At 46.9% G+C, this 12,951-nt stretch overlaps 1 protein-coding gene across 1 annotated transcript in view; it reads right to left on the bottom strand.

Annotated features, from left to right (window-relative positions):
- The window catches only part of LOC149347406 (17-beta-hydroxysteroid dehydrogenase type 6-like), a 42,327-nt gene extending 37,496 nt beyond the window's left edge, over positions 1-4,831 (bottom strand). The window contains exon 1 of the mRNA XM_089587056.1: positions 4,374-4,831. Coding sequence (XP_089443182.1) covers positions 4,374-4,587 — 214 coding nt within the window. The 5' untranslated portion in view covers positions 4,588-4,831. The remainder of the gene's footprint in view (positions 1-4,373) is intronic.
- Positions 4,832-12,951: the final 8,120 nt, after the last annotated feature.

Below are 12,951 nucleotides of genomic sequence, written 5' to 3'. Positions count from 1 at the left end.
GGCGACCGAGATGTCAACCTAACTTCTCTTAGACTTAAGTTTGCTAGTGATGGAATAAGGGTCTCATCGCTATGAAGATCTTGGGGGCTGTATCACGCCGTGGGCTGAACAGCGTCGCATGAATGACGAAAGTCCAAAAAAGTACCCAAGTAGCTACTTTGAAAATGTTGCGGACTACACATAAAATTGGGATTTTTAGAGACTTTGAACCAATTTTTCTGTGAAGCAACGAATATGCCTTCGGTGGACGTCTACTGGTGCGAAATTTTATGCAGAACGCGATTACAAGCCTAAAAAAAATGACAAGTTCAACTACTTAGTGACCTGTGAGAGCAAGAATAGCATCGCCCGTATTCGTATAACACTCTTTTCACAAAAATTAAAACAAAATTCAAACGTGGAAAAAGCTACTGCACTGCCGCATGCTATGACGTTTAATACAACAGGTTATTACAGAGCGCCAGTTTTCCAAAGTCATCTCAGGCACTTTCGTCTTTGAAGGTGCAAACAGAATTAGCATAAAGGTATAATGTTTTGCACACGGTGTGTCGGAAGTGAAGTAATTTCAACTAAGAAGTTTTATTGAAACTGAGCAAGGAGTTCAAAAGTTGGCTTTGTTCATGGGCAACAGTAAAGGGAAAGCGCGCATCTAGGCACCGTAACGGTTCTAACTTCCAAGTGATAAACACTCCCATAAAATGTGCGCATGACGAAAAGAAACCTTTTAGGGCAGCTGGCAACTTATGGTTGCCACGTACGCTGGTGTTTATTAGAAAAAAAAAAGAAAAGAGAAAAAGGCAGGGCAAACATGGGTGCAGATCGCAAGAACTGCCCCAACTAAGATGATGATTAATGCGCCCAGAAAAGAAAATCTTCACGACAGCGTAATATGGAGTCGTAAGTGGAGAGCTTTCTTAAGAGATGTCGCCTCGGATCGGACGTTCACTTCTGGCGCGTCGATTTGAGCTCTAACCGATGTCTTTCTTCTCTTTGAGCAAAAAAATTTGGAGGCCCTCGGCCAAAGAGAACTTATCTTTTTTTTTTTAATCAGGCCGGCTGATTTTACTTCGCAGAGCACATGGTGCAGATTAGTCCTGAGTGCTCCATTGGGGCGTATCTTATCAGTCATAACCCACTGCATTCCTTTTTCAATAAAAAAAAAATTCCTCAACCTCTCGTTTTAATTGTTTTACTTCTCCGTGACCACATGGTAATCGCAGAACCTTTTTCAGCCCTTTTTCCACTCTTCGCCAACCGGAGCTCTCCTTTCCGCGTATTGGGGGTGCAAATTTTCATCATCATCAGTTTAACTACGCCCACTGCAGGGCAAAGACCTCTTGCATGTCTCTCCATTCAACCCTGTCCTTCGCCAGCTGCGGCCACCGTATCCCCTCAAAGTTCTTAATCTCATCCACCCGCCTAACTTTCTGCCCCCCCCCCCCCCTCCCCCCCCGCTGCGCTTGTCTTCTCTTGAAATCCACTCCGATACCCTTAAGTGCAAACATTATCGATAGCATAAGCAGCCTGCTGAGTCCTATTCCCGGCTTTTGCTGCGTCGTTGTCACACTAGGGGAGGCGGGGGTGTCTGGGACAGAGACTGTGGGTTCCCAGATTGACACGCCAGTGCGGGACTGAGTGTGTTCAAATCTACGTGAGATCAAGCCACGACTGCTAGTCGCAACTCGCGCCATCCATGAGCCTGGAGTCGAACCACTAAGCCAACGCATGCATGGGAGTGAAGAAAGTTGGGCTAGTTGGCACTTGTTCATTATTCACAACAGCCCACGAAACACGGGCAAAAGGGGGAGAGTCGACAACACAAGCGCTGACTTCAACTAAAATTATTACAGGAAGGAAGCCTATGACATGGATAATTCTGGAAACACTTGTGTCAGTCGGCCTTCAGCAGTGGTATCACAGAATGAACTCTTTTTTTTTTTTTTTCAAGGGTGCCCATCTCGATTGTTAGCGCGATTAAGGACGCGTCCAGTGTTATCTTCCCCTGGCCAGAGTGTGTTTTTGTATTTGTTGTTGAACACGTGCTTAATGGCTCACGCCTTGTATGACGGTTCCGTTTATGTTCGTTTGCTTTTTTCAAAGATGTATATATACTCTTCCCTTCCCGTAATAAATTTCAGTTGAAGTCAGCGCTTGTGTTGTCGATTCTCCCCCTTTTGTCTGTGTTTCGTGCGCTGTTGTGAATAACGTGCATGGGTGTCTGGCAAAGACTGTGGGCACCCAAATTTTCAGGCATGTGCGGGACTAATCGCACCCGAATTTTAGCGAGATCTAGCACAGAAATTACGCGGAATGAAAGGCGGTGTTATGGTGCTTCATTGTGCTTAACCAAATGGTGTGTATGTGCAAAGTATGTTGAGGCGCGCTGCGTGCGTTGTCGTCACTCGTTCGATGGAAGTAACACACAGAGGGTGCCAGTGTGCTGTGAGCTAGTGCCCATAAAAAAGCACGAAGTGATAAAATTAACCCGGAAAATTGGTTTTGATGAAATGAAAGGCGCAGTAACTTTGCCTCGCTTCTCGGCGGACACCGCAACCGCGCCGTAAGGGAAGTGGAGAGAAAAGGGTGCCGTAGTACAGAGCTCAATTTCGACCACCTGGAGATCTTTAACGTACACGGTCGTCGCAAAGCTCACGGGCGTCTTTTGCGTTTTGACTCCTCGAAACGCGGCCGGGTTCGAATCCAGTCGAAGCCTCTACTAGGGCGCCTCTTTCTCTCTTCCTTCCTTCATTTCCTCCTCCCTTCCTATCTCGACGGCGTAGTTGAGGTGCCCACCGAGAAGCGAGCATACCCAACAGTTCTGTACAAATCATTTTTGAACGGGAAAGAGTTTATGAGTGCATTTTTATATACATTGTAAGATTCCAATGTAACAATCTATATATCAGCCGATCTCCTGTCGGCAGGCTTGCGTTTTTTTGCTAATAAAGTTTTTGCTCTGCTCGAAAGCGCTCCCCATTGGTTCTATATGGCAGTCTTAACTGATCGGCCTTGATTGACAGATTGTGACTGTGATTCCCGTTCCTTCTCTCTTCCCTCTTTAATCCCCTCATTCCCTTCCCCGGTGCAAGGGTAGCCAAACGGAATTCTTTCTGGTTAACATCCCTGCCTTTCCCCTCTCTCTGTATATGTATCTATATATCTTAACTGCTCGGTGCGATCGATGGAAACACTATAAACAAAAGATTTTGCTACATACCAGAAGAAAGGAAAATTACCTTCACTATTTCTATACCAGTATTTCACAGCTTTCAAATTTTCATTTTTTTCGTTCACGAATGTTGTTTGACATGGAAACTTACTGCGCCTTTCAATCCCCCCAAACCAATTTTTTTATTTTTCTTCTCTCGTAATATTACTCCGGGCAGAGAGCGATCCTCCCCAACCATTCTTCGTATTTGTGCTGAGTCATCTTCTTCCATAAGAGGCACCTTCCTCGACGGCATAGTGTTCTCAGTACACAACCGCGCACGCAAACGCCTTTTGTGTTAGGTGCCCCGACGTGCGGGTAATGACGATCGCATCATTTTAATGGCCGGCGGGCCTAGCCCGACAGTCCCGCGCCAGTGCCCGGGCAGTCATCCTCTCTCTCGCAGCATTACTATGCGAAGCACTGAGCGGTCCTCCTAATCGACTCCTAATTCTTCTTCCTGTTGCAGGCCGACACGAGGAGCATTGCATTTGTCTTCCTGTTCATCACCGACCCCACGAGTTTCGTCTTTATCCGTCGCGGCGGCTCAGAGTCTTCGGCGATCGGCTACAGAGGCCAAGGTCACGGGTTCGAATCCCGACTGCGGCGGACGCGTTTCGATGCAGGCGAAATGCAAAACACACCCATGTGCGGCACATTGTCAACGCACGTTCAACCTAATTGATCGAAATTAATTCGGAGGCCTTCACTACGACGCCTCTCAAAGCCAATGCGCACCTATGAGACGTTAAGCCCTACACACTATGCCATCTCTATCATCAAAACTGGCCTTCAAAAGGGAAAATATTTACACAGGCCCCATTATGTCTCTTCTCGTATTGATCATTGCTTTAAGATTTTGGAATACCGTACCAAAACTAATATGCATGCAAATTCATTTTTCTTTTACGTTCTATCAGTGAATGGAATCGCCTTTCAGGTCAGCAAGTGTGCTGTATGAATGATGTGTTTTTTTTTCATCATTGTAACCCCCCTGCTGTACCGCCTTCGGGCTAAGCGGGGCAAAATAGAATACACAAGAAAGAATCTCCTTCCATAACGGGTTAATATAGAGTTCTGTTATTGCTACATCGGACTGGACATCAAAAAATCCTAAAGCTCGGTCCTGGAAATGCTTCTCATTAAAAAACAAGTCTTTCCTTACCGGTGATGAGCACAGATTTTCCCCGAGGGTCTACATGCTGGGCTCCTGCGAGGGCGCGCAGTTCTTCGGTGATCCACCGGGCAGCCAGGGAGAGCAGCCACAGTGCACCCAGCACTTGGGCCAGCGTCCAGAGCCAGGGCACGACCAGCCACGAGGTCAAAGCCAGCGCGACCAACACAGACGGGTAGACCAATCTCGCATTCATGGTGGGCATCCGTTCGCAACGTCGCTTTGTCTCCGCTGGCCCCCCTCACAGCGCGAGAGACCGACCGGTCGCTCCTCCCGGAAGAAAGGGCCGATATACAGTCGACGCCGCCGCCGGCTGGATGGCCTGCGCTGCCCTTTCCCTCTCTACGAGCGAGGACCGGCTCTTCTACGGTCACGGAGTCGAGCAGCTATCGCCCGCCTTCCCGCGCTGGCAGCGTATCCACGTCTGGCGCGGCCCCCGTCACTTTCAGCGGCGTGGAGAGGCATATATCGTTGGAGAGACGAAAGAGAGAAAGAGTGATAGGAGGAGAAGGAAGTGTTACGATAGTGTTGAGGGAAAGGAGGTTGGGTGAGCGAGGTAGTAAAAGAGACAGGAGGAGAAGGAAGTGTTAAGATAGTGTTGAGGGAAAGGAGATTGGGTGAGCGCATCGCAGGGCTGAAAGGTAGTACTAGAACGCATGCTAGACGGCGCTGGCTGAAATCCGTGCGATGGGAGCCATGACGAGGAAAGGGAAAGCTTGAATGTTGTCGGGAAAGAAGAAAGCAGAATCAGAGGTCACCGCTCCACTGTAAGCGAGTGCTTTGAAGCGCGACGCTACTGCATGAATCACAATTTGGTATTAGCAGCTCTTTTTCTTTCTTCGGTACATTACAGTTTTCATACTAACGGAACTGAACAAAAGTTTGCGTTACAGCTGTGATTTGCTCCATATATATGTCGCGTTTATTGTTTATTTTTCTTTTAGTGTGATGGCTGCAAGTACTTTCCCTGTACGAGGAAAAACGCTGTAGTCTCATCGTTGTATGGCGTACAAAAAGGTATCTCTGTTCTCTTGCAGGCCGCCTAAAATGTTATCCAGGTTGATCGATGAATTGCCGGTCTCATGCGGTTGGGAATGCAGTGCAGTTGCCATTATGAATTACTTCTTTCTGGGACAAAAACCCAGCGAGCTTTTCTTTTTTTCCTCACTTGACGTTCCCTATACCACAGGCTTAATGCATATACACGAAAAACGAGCCCTTTTTTCGACGAGAGCTCCACACCTTTTACATACGCTGAATTGCACCTATGGATAAAGGGAAAGAGCGGACGCATCCGGGGTTTTTGCAGCAACTGTCCCGTACTGTACAACGCTCAAATGGAGGTCTGTGATCTGCGACACCTGTTGCCGATGTGCCCAGTGACAGCTTCCGTGCCCTGACGCTTGCTAGGGGGACTGACCTCCTTTGCAAGCGTGAATCTGTCAACAACACGTGGATATTGTGCAACCGTAATACAGACCCCTCGAAGGTTTCTTCCTCCTACTGGAACACGCTCGTTTTTCCTGCATTAAGTCCCAAACCCCCCTCCCTCCTCTTAAAGTAACACCGCTTACAGCAAACAACACAGGCAAAAGTGGAAAAAAAATGTGCACTGCGATTGTACTACCTATATATCAAAGCGTACAGCTGGCTAACGTCCGGCGGTGTGCGAGACATGTGCAGAGTACCATAGCCCAGTGCTGTGTTTGGTCAACGACGTCAGCATCCTTTGATAGAGAGAGATACTAATGAAAAAAAAAAGGCGGAGGTCCGTTGAGCACAGGGTCACAAAGGTCACGACCGATCAGCACCGTTGTGAAGTCAATAAAGAGCGTGTGTTCAAGGCGACATCAAGCGGCGTGCACATTAAAACAGAAATCAAAGGAAGGAATGATGGGAAGAGGTCAGCGCGAAGACCAAGCGAGGGACAAAGGAGAAGTCACATAAGACATTCACATCAGCGCATTCCTTGCATTCTTTTGACGAACAACAGGGCTCCACTTGCTTCACACGTTTGCACCGCGGCTCTGAACACAAAAAGGTGAGCGCGAATCAGTAAAGATCATCGTGTGACACTCCGCGAATGATACTAAAGTCGAGTGTCACTCATTGACACTAGGTTTTCTCTCATGACTGGGTTATTGCAGACGCAATTGTCAACATATTAACCCAAGCGGTTAGATTCTGGAATACCCTGTCTGATGATGTCGTAAACATCCCTTCGCTTTCTTCATTTCTTTGCAATATGAGTAGTATCGATAAATAAATAAATTCTTAATTTCACTCGTGAAGTGAAGGAGTGCGGGAAAAAAGCTGAAAATTCAGCTTGACTAGTTTCCAGCTCCTCAGAGTACAGAAATTCAAGAAACAAAACGATCCACGACCTGACACCGGGCCTTCGTGGAATCGCAGCCGAAGGTGCGCGTCATCATTTCATCGACGAATGAGCGTTGGTGAAGCACGCGTGTCTGTGGACACTGGGGCACCCACTGCACCAAGCGAAGAATACTCTTTTGTGCATGCTATCTGTACAGCTTCCCCATAGAGTTTTGTACTATTACCTAGAGGGAAAGCTGGCAGCCCGTCTATGGGAGTTTGTGGGGGGCCCCCTCAAGACCACTTCAGCCACCATGGGCGATCAAAGCATCATTGGGCGGTGAGCTCCCGACTGCAGAACTACAACTTTTGGCCAAAAAATAATAGAAAAATAAAGCTGTTCGATAACTACGAATGTCCTACCATTCAGTATTCGGTCTGTAAATTGCAACAAAAGTGCAGAAAAGCATGTAAATGCAAAGTTTGCCCAAAATATGAGATGGCTAGCTTGCCTACTGGCCATGTGATGAACACTACAAAAACTAATATTTCGTAATTAACAGGCGCACTTTTATAAGTGAATATGATTTTTAAAAAAAAAAAATATTGTTGCTTAGATACTCTAACAGGTTTTTTAATGGCGTTTCGGAAAAGTGAAACCTTTTATTGGCGTCGTGTGTCAGTGTGTTTTCACTACTATGGCTTTTGCACACTGCGTTCGCGCGAAAGTCGTCTGCGCACACACGAACAGCGTTTTTGGAATGAAACGTCTCAGTAGTGCCCCTCCATGCTCCCGAAAAAATACGACTGTTCCGCAACAAGTAGCTCACCGTCCCATGATGCTTTTGGCGTCCATGGTGGCTAAAGTGCAGCGCCGCCAGCTTTTCGTGTAGGTAATAGTAAGAAACTCTATGATCGTGACGTGGCAGTAGCGGTTGGCCTTGGACTTCGAATTCAGAGACGTAACAGTGGCAACAGGCCTGCTTTTGCTTGACCAGCGCAGATTGTTACCTCACAACGCAGAGTTGACGGCTGTCCGGACGTTAACCCTTGTGAACGCACCTTAAAAAACGACCTTCGTTTTCTCCACTGACGAGCGCTTCTTAACTGATCGTCTTTCGTGCTGTTTTTGCTCGAAGCAGCGAGAGGCTGATGGCGCTTTCCTTTGCTGTAGGGTCGTTTTCTGTGCGAACTCGTCTGTTTGAGTTGCGGTGCAGGTATAGTCTTTGTCAAAAGATGAGCCCAGGGGGTTTGCTTCTAAGCCCCCGCAGTAGGACTCCTGTAACATTCGTGGTAGTCCTACCCATTGGGGGAGGCAGGACCAGGCAGGCTTTTGCACACTGCGTTCGCGCGAAAGTTGTCTTCGCAACGTTTTCGGAATGAAACATCTCAGTAGTGCCACTCCATGCTCCCGAAAAAATACGACTGTTCCGCAACAAGTAGCCCACCGCCCCATGATGCTTTGAGCGTCCATGGTGGCTGAAGTGCAGCGCTGCCAGCTTTCCGTGTAGGTAATAGTAAGATAGTAAGAAACTCTATGAGCTCCCCATGACCCAATGCTGTGCTTTTTTGGAATCGCCGACGAAGGCCGGTTCCCCGCGCTTGAAGGTGACGATGGCGGCTGCCTAGTCGCTGCTTGCTCGCGTGTCACCTATGCTCTTGCTGCTTCACGCACGTCTGTCATGATACAAAACACCAGATTGCGACCGCCTTGCACAGCAATGTGCTGCACAGACTCTGAAGCCTTCAGCGTGTTCGCGGAACGCTTGGTGCGGGACCTACTGTACAAGGTCGTCGCCTGGTGTTGCTTCGACTGCGACAGCAGTCCGCAAGAGGCTAGCTCAGTCGAGCCATAGCCATAGTCCTCAGTCGAGCCATAGTCCTCAGTCAAGCCATAGGACTATGGTCGAGCCAACGTGGCGGTGTGTGACGCGTGGACCTCCCCGTAGCAGGCAGCTTACCGCCCGCTCCTTTGCGTGCGCTTGCCGTGACATAAGAGACTGGACATCTGCACTGAACGTCTCACGTTGTTTCGGCAATACGTGCAGAAGCAACGACTGCAGAAGCAGCAAACAAATATTTGCGGCTGCCGTTTCACCGCGCCGACATGGCGGTGTATGTGTGACGCATCAGTTTTCTGGACACAGACGGCTCCCCGTTCGTTCGCTGTATCTTCACGTGAACCTGCAAGGATACAAATGACTGGATTATCATTGTCGTGTATAGAGGTAAGCAGGCTTGAACTCTCCTATGATGCCACAGACACGCACGCACTTAACGCCACTCACTCTTCAGTGCGCGGCGACTTTCTCTGAACCCAGGGTGCGCCTAGACGAAAGGATTCACGTCGCTCCGAGGAGCCAACTCACACAGCGATCACTTATGTAAAAAATTTGTTGCAGGAGGCTGCAAAAAGTGTGTGGCAGTACAGTCGTGGCCCTTTACGTTAATATGTACAACTCGAAGTACTGTCAGCTTCAATAGGGATCAAATTTTCTGCCTGTATCTACGCCCTATGAATGAGGAAAAGCTGTAGAGGTAATGGGCAGGGCACGGTGAAAATGCACGGCAGTTGGGGTCCGTGAATTTTTATGTTATTACGAACAACGATGAGAAAACCTCGCCTGCTTTAATCGGTTGCTTCCTTTTCTTTGTGCCGCGGTGGCTCAGTGGCTATGGTGCTCGGCTGCTGTCCCGAAAGACGCGGGTTCGATCCCGGCCGCGGCGGTTGAATTTCTTTGGAGGATAAATTCGAGGCCCGTGTACTGTGCTATGTCAGTGCACGTTAAAGAACCCCACGTGGTCGAAATTTCCGGAGCCCTCCACTACGGCGGCTCTCAGAGCCTTAGTCGCTTTGGGACGTTAAACCCCATAAACCAACCAACCTTTTCTTTGTCTTAAGAGGGCCTTGTGATGACAAAAAGCAAGCGATTTTATTGTTTGTAATAATAGCACAGGACATGTTAATGCCTTAGCCCCCAAGGAGATTGCCTAAACTGTGACATTTTCCGGGTTGGTGGCGTCTTAACTTAGCAGCGATTTTCTTCAGCGGACATGTGGTGGCAACCATACTGAGCGCGGCATTTCTTGTTATTTAGACGTCTAGTTCCAAAATGTGGTATCTTGTAAGCTGTTCGCATTTCAAAAATGTGAAAAGAAGTTTCCTCCCAGCTTCCAGTGGAGGCAAGCGTTCCGGTTCAAACTGCTGATCTCGGAAAGGCGGCGAAAGAAAAAGAATAAAGCGTACTAAATTATACAAGAACCCCTGCTCGAAGTTCTCGGCGTCGTACATTGGCGGAACCAAGCACTTAGCCTAAGGAATGAAGCAGCACAAAGCGGATGTCAAACAAGTTAACAGGGAACAGAGCGCTGATTGCCAAGGTCGTCTTCGAGAGAACTATTGTGCTGTACATTAAGCCGTGCCCGCGCAGAAGGCTTATTGAGCAGCAGGGGGCGTTGTTAACCTCTCCCTAAATACTCTAACCCCCCCCCCCCCCCTTTATATCCACATCCACAGTCTCCGTCCAGTGACCGGGCGGATGTCTAACCGAAGGCTTAAAAAAGGCAAGCTGCAACTAGCACGCAGTCAACTGATGACGAAACCGAGCATGTTCTGAAACTTCGTGTTTTTCGTTGTTTTTTTTTTGGTTGGTGTTCTTTCTAACATAAATTAAATTCCTTTCCCAGCCAGACAGACCTCTGTCCGAATGTTTTCTTTGAATCCTGGCCACGAATGTGAGGGCAAAGCACAACAGAAGACAGGTGGGGGTGCGAGGGGGGGTCTGGTGGTATCTTTTTATTCCTAACAATGCCAAAGGAATCACAATACAGCTTCGCTCCCCCTGCTATGTTAGTCACTCTTGCCCTGCCTTTGACCTGTACGCAGAATGACGACGCCCTCAAAATACTCGACTGCGGGTTCTACCAGCAAGGATATTGCATGCAAGCTTCCACTGCGTGCATGCAAAGCGCCGTCTTTTGTTTGCATACTCTGATTTCAATAATTGCTTCTGATCTGATGCCTGGAACATGTGAGGAACGAACCTTCTGACGAGTGCAAAAAAAATTGTATCGTAATGCGCCTTTCAGTGCAGGAAAGCAGCCAAAAGCAGAGCGAAAGCGCAAGTGCCGCAATAGGACCATTTTATTTTTTCAGTTTTATGCTTTATGAAGAAACGGTTTCCGATCGAAAATGCTTTCCATTCGCCGTATTGCCTTAACGGCTACGAAAGCGACTCTCTGCAACTTGTGATACCCTGAAAACCACGTTCATCCGCTGTCATACGACGGAGTACAGATATGTACTAGATATTACATTAGCTACTATGTTCTACCAGCTAATATTTTGCCCTTAAAAACGTTTAAACTTCAGCACTACCTATCTTATTAAGAAGTGCACTTTGAACGGCTTGTGTGAACTTGACATAAACTACCCTTTCAGCGCCTAATACTTCAAGCTTAGAGGTGTAATTGCTTTCATGCGCTTTTTTTTCTAACCTTTCTTTCAGAAGGAGACTCCTTTGAAATCGTGCCTTTTTACCAGCGATAGTATGCCATGCGTGTATGTTGACAGCAAAGCATTTCAAGATGTCCTCCTTGCTTTCAAGTGCGGCGTCTCTATTTTCATTCCTTTGGGTATTTAAATTGAATACCCAGAGACAGCACGGGTAAAGGCACTCCTCTTACTTTCTACAGGGGCCAAGGCGTTGGTCCTCTGTAAACATCGAAAGCAAGCTGCCGGACACTTGGCTCGAATGTTTTGTACCCAATAAAAATGTTTGAAATCAGCCACTGTAATTTCATTGACGCATTTATTCCGGAAGGCAAAGCTCTAAAATGAGGCTTGCTAGGAATACTGCATTTCAAATGGGCCCCCTCATCAAGTGAAATATACTAGTCTCGGCATCCTAAACGCCACCTTTAAGTTCGAAGGTTTGAAGGTTTATTTCCGCAACTAGGTGTTGCGAGGACAGCCAGGGAAAAAGCTGCATAGACAGCTTGAGAGGTCCTGGCTTCCTCTTACAGTGCAGCATTGACGGCGGCGGAATAGGACATCAAACAAATTGTAAGAAAAAACTCGTATGTTCTGTACATAGAATGACACATGTACGTTCTGTAAGCAGTACATTCTGCTTTTAAAAGAAAAAAGAACTATATTAGGCCAAAGAGACTATAAAGGCAAACACAGGGAGGAGAAAATAAAGGACAGCAGAACTGACAGGTGCACTCAAAATGGTAATAGCAAGAAAAAAAAAGAACTACACGAATATTTGGGGCAATTCTTTCAGAGAAATATTGGAGACATCAAGATTCTTGTGGCAGTACAACTGGTTCAGAAGTGTCGGTAAGGTATGCTGCAACATTTGTTTGCCATAGTTTGTGCGGCATTTCTTAACATTCCAAGGCTCTGCTGCGCGGGTATCATACACAGTTCTGCTTTGCTCTAACCTAGCAAGTGTAAGTAAGAAGTCATCATTTTTCATTATGGCGAGTTTATATTTATAGCACAGCCTATAGTTATACATGGATTTCATGGGAATAACATTGTGTCGGTGGAAAAGGCTCGCAGTGTGGAAGAAATACGGCACTTTACATGCAGTGCGTATAATACGTTTTTGTAAGACAGTGAGTTTGTTAATATTTTCAGCTGTTGTTGTTGCCCACACCATACATCCGTAGCTTGCTATGGAAGAGAACAAAGAGCGATAAAGTAACATGTTGACTAACGTAGAAAAATTACAGCAATGGCGGCGCATGATACCAACTGTTCTGGAAAGTTTCTGAACGACGTAATTAATATGGTCATTCCACGACATATCTGCTGCAAAGTAAACGCCCAGAGTTCACAGACTGCACAAATTCTATTCTGGTATTGTTTAATTCAATTAAAGGAAGTTCAAAGTGTTTCTGACGTGGGTGGAACATGACGGCTGCAGTTTTAATAACGTTAATTCTTAAGTGATTATCAGCAGTCCAAGTATTTATTTCTTTTAAGGTTTTATTAGCTCGATTTGCGAGATCAGCCGTTGAAGTACTCGAAAAAACAGACTAGTGTCATCTGCATAAATTATGTACTTAGCAGTGCTATCGATGCGAACAATATCATTAATATAAAGAACAAAAAGAAACGGACCCAAAATGCTCCCTTGCGGAACGCCAGAACCTACCGCTTACAACTGGGAGCATTCACCGGCAATACTAACAAACTGAGATCTATGTCGCAAGTATGAGGAAATCAGCATATGGGCTATGC

The sequence above is a fragment of the Amblyomma mixtum genome, chromosome 4 (genome assembly GCF_055824585.1).
Source record: "Amblyomma mixtum isolate Tamu chromosome 4, ASM5582458v1, whole genome shotgun sequence".
Classification (NCBI taxonomy): Eukaryota; Metazoa; Arthropoda; class Arachnida; order Ixodida; family Ixodidae; genus Amblyomma; species Amblyomma mixtum.
Note: the sequence above shows the minus strand (reverse complement) of the source record. Positions and strands in the feature narration are given on the sequence as shown.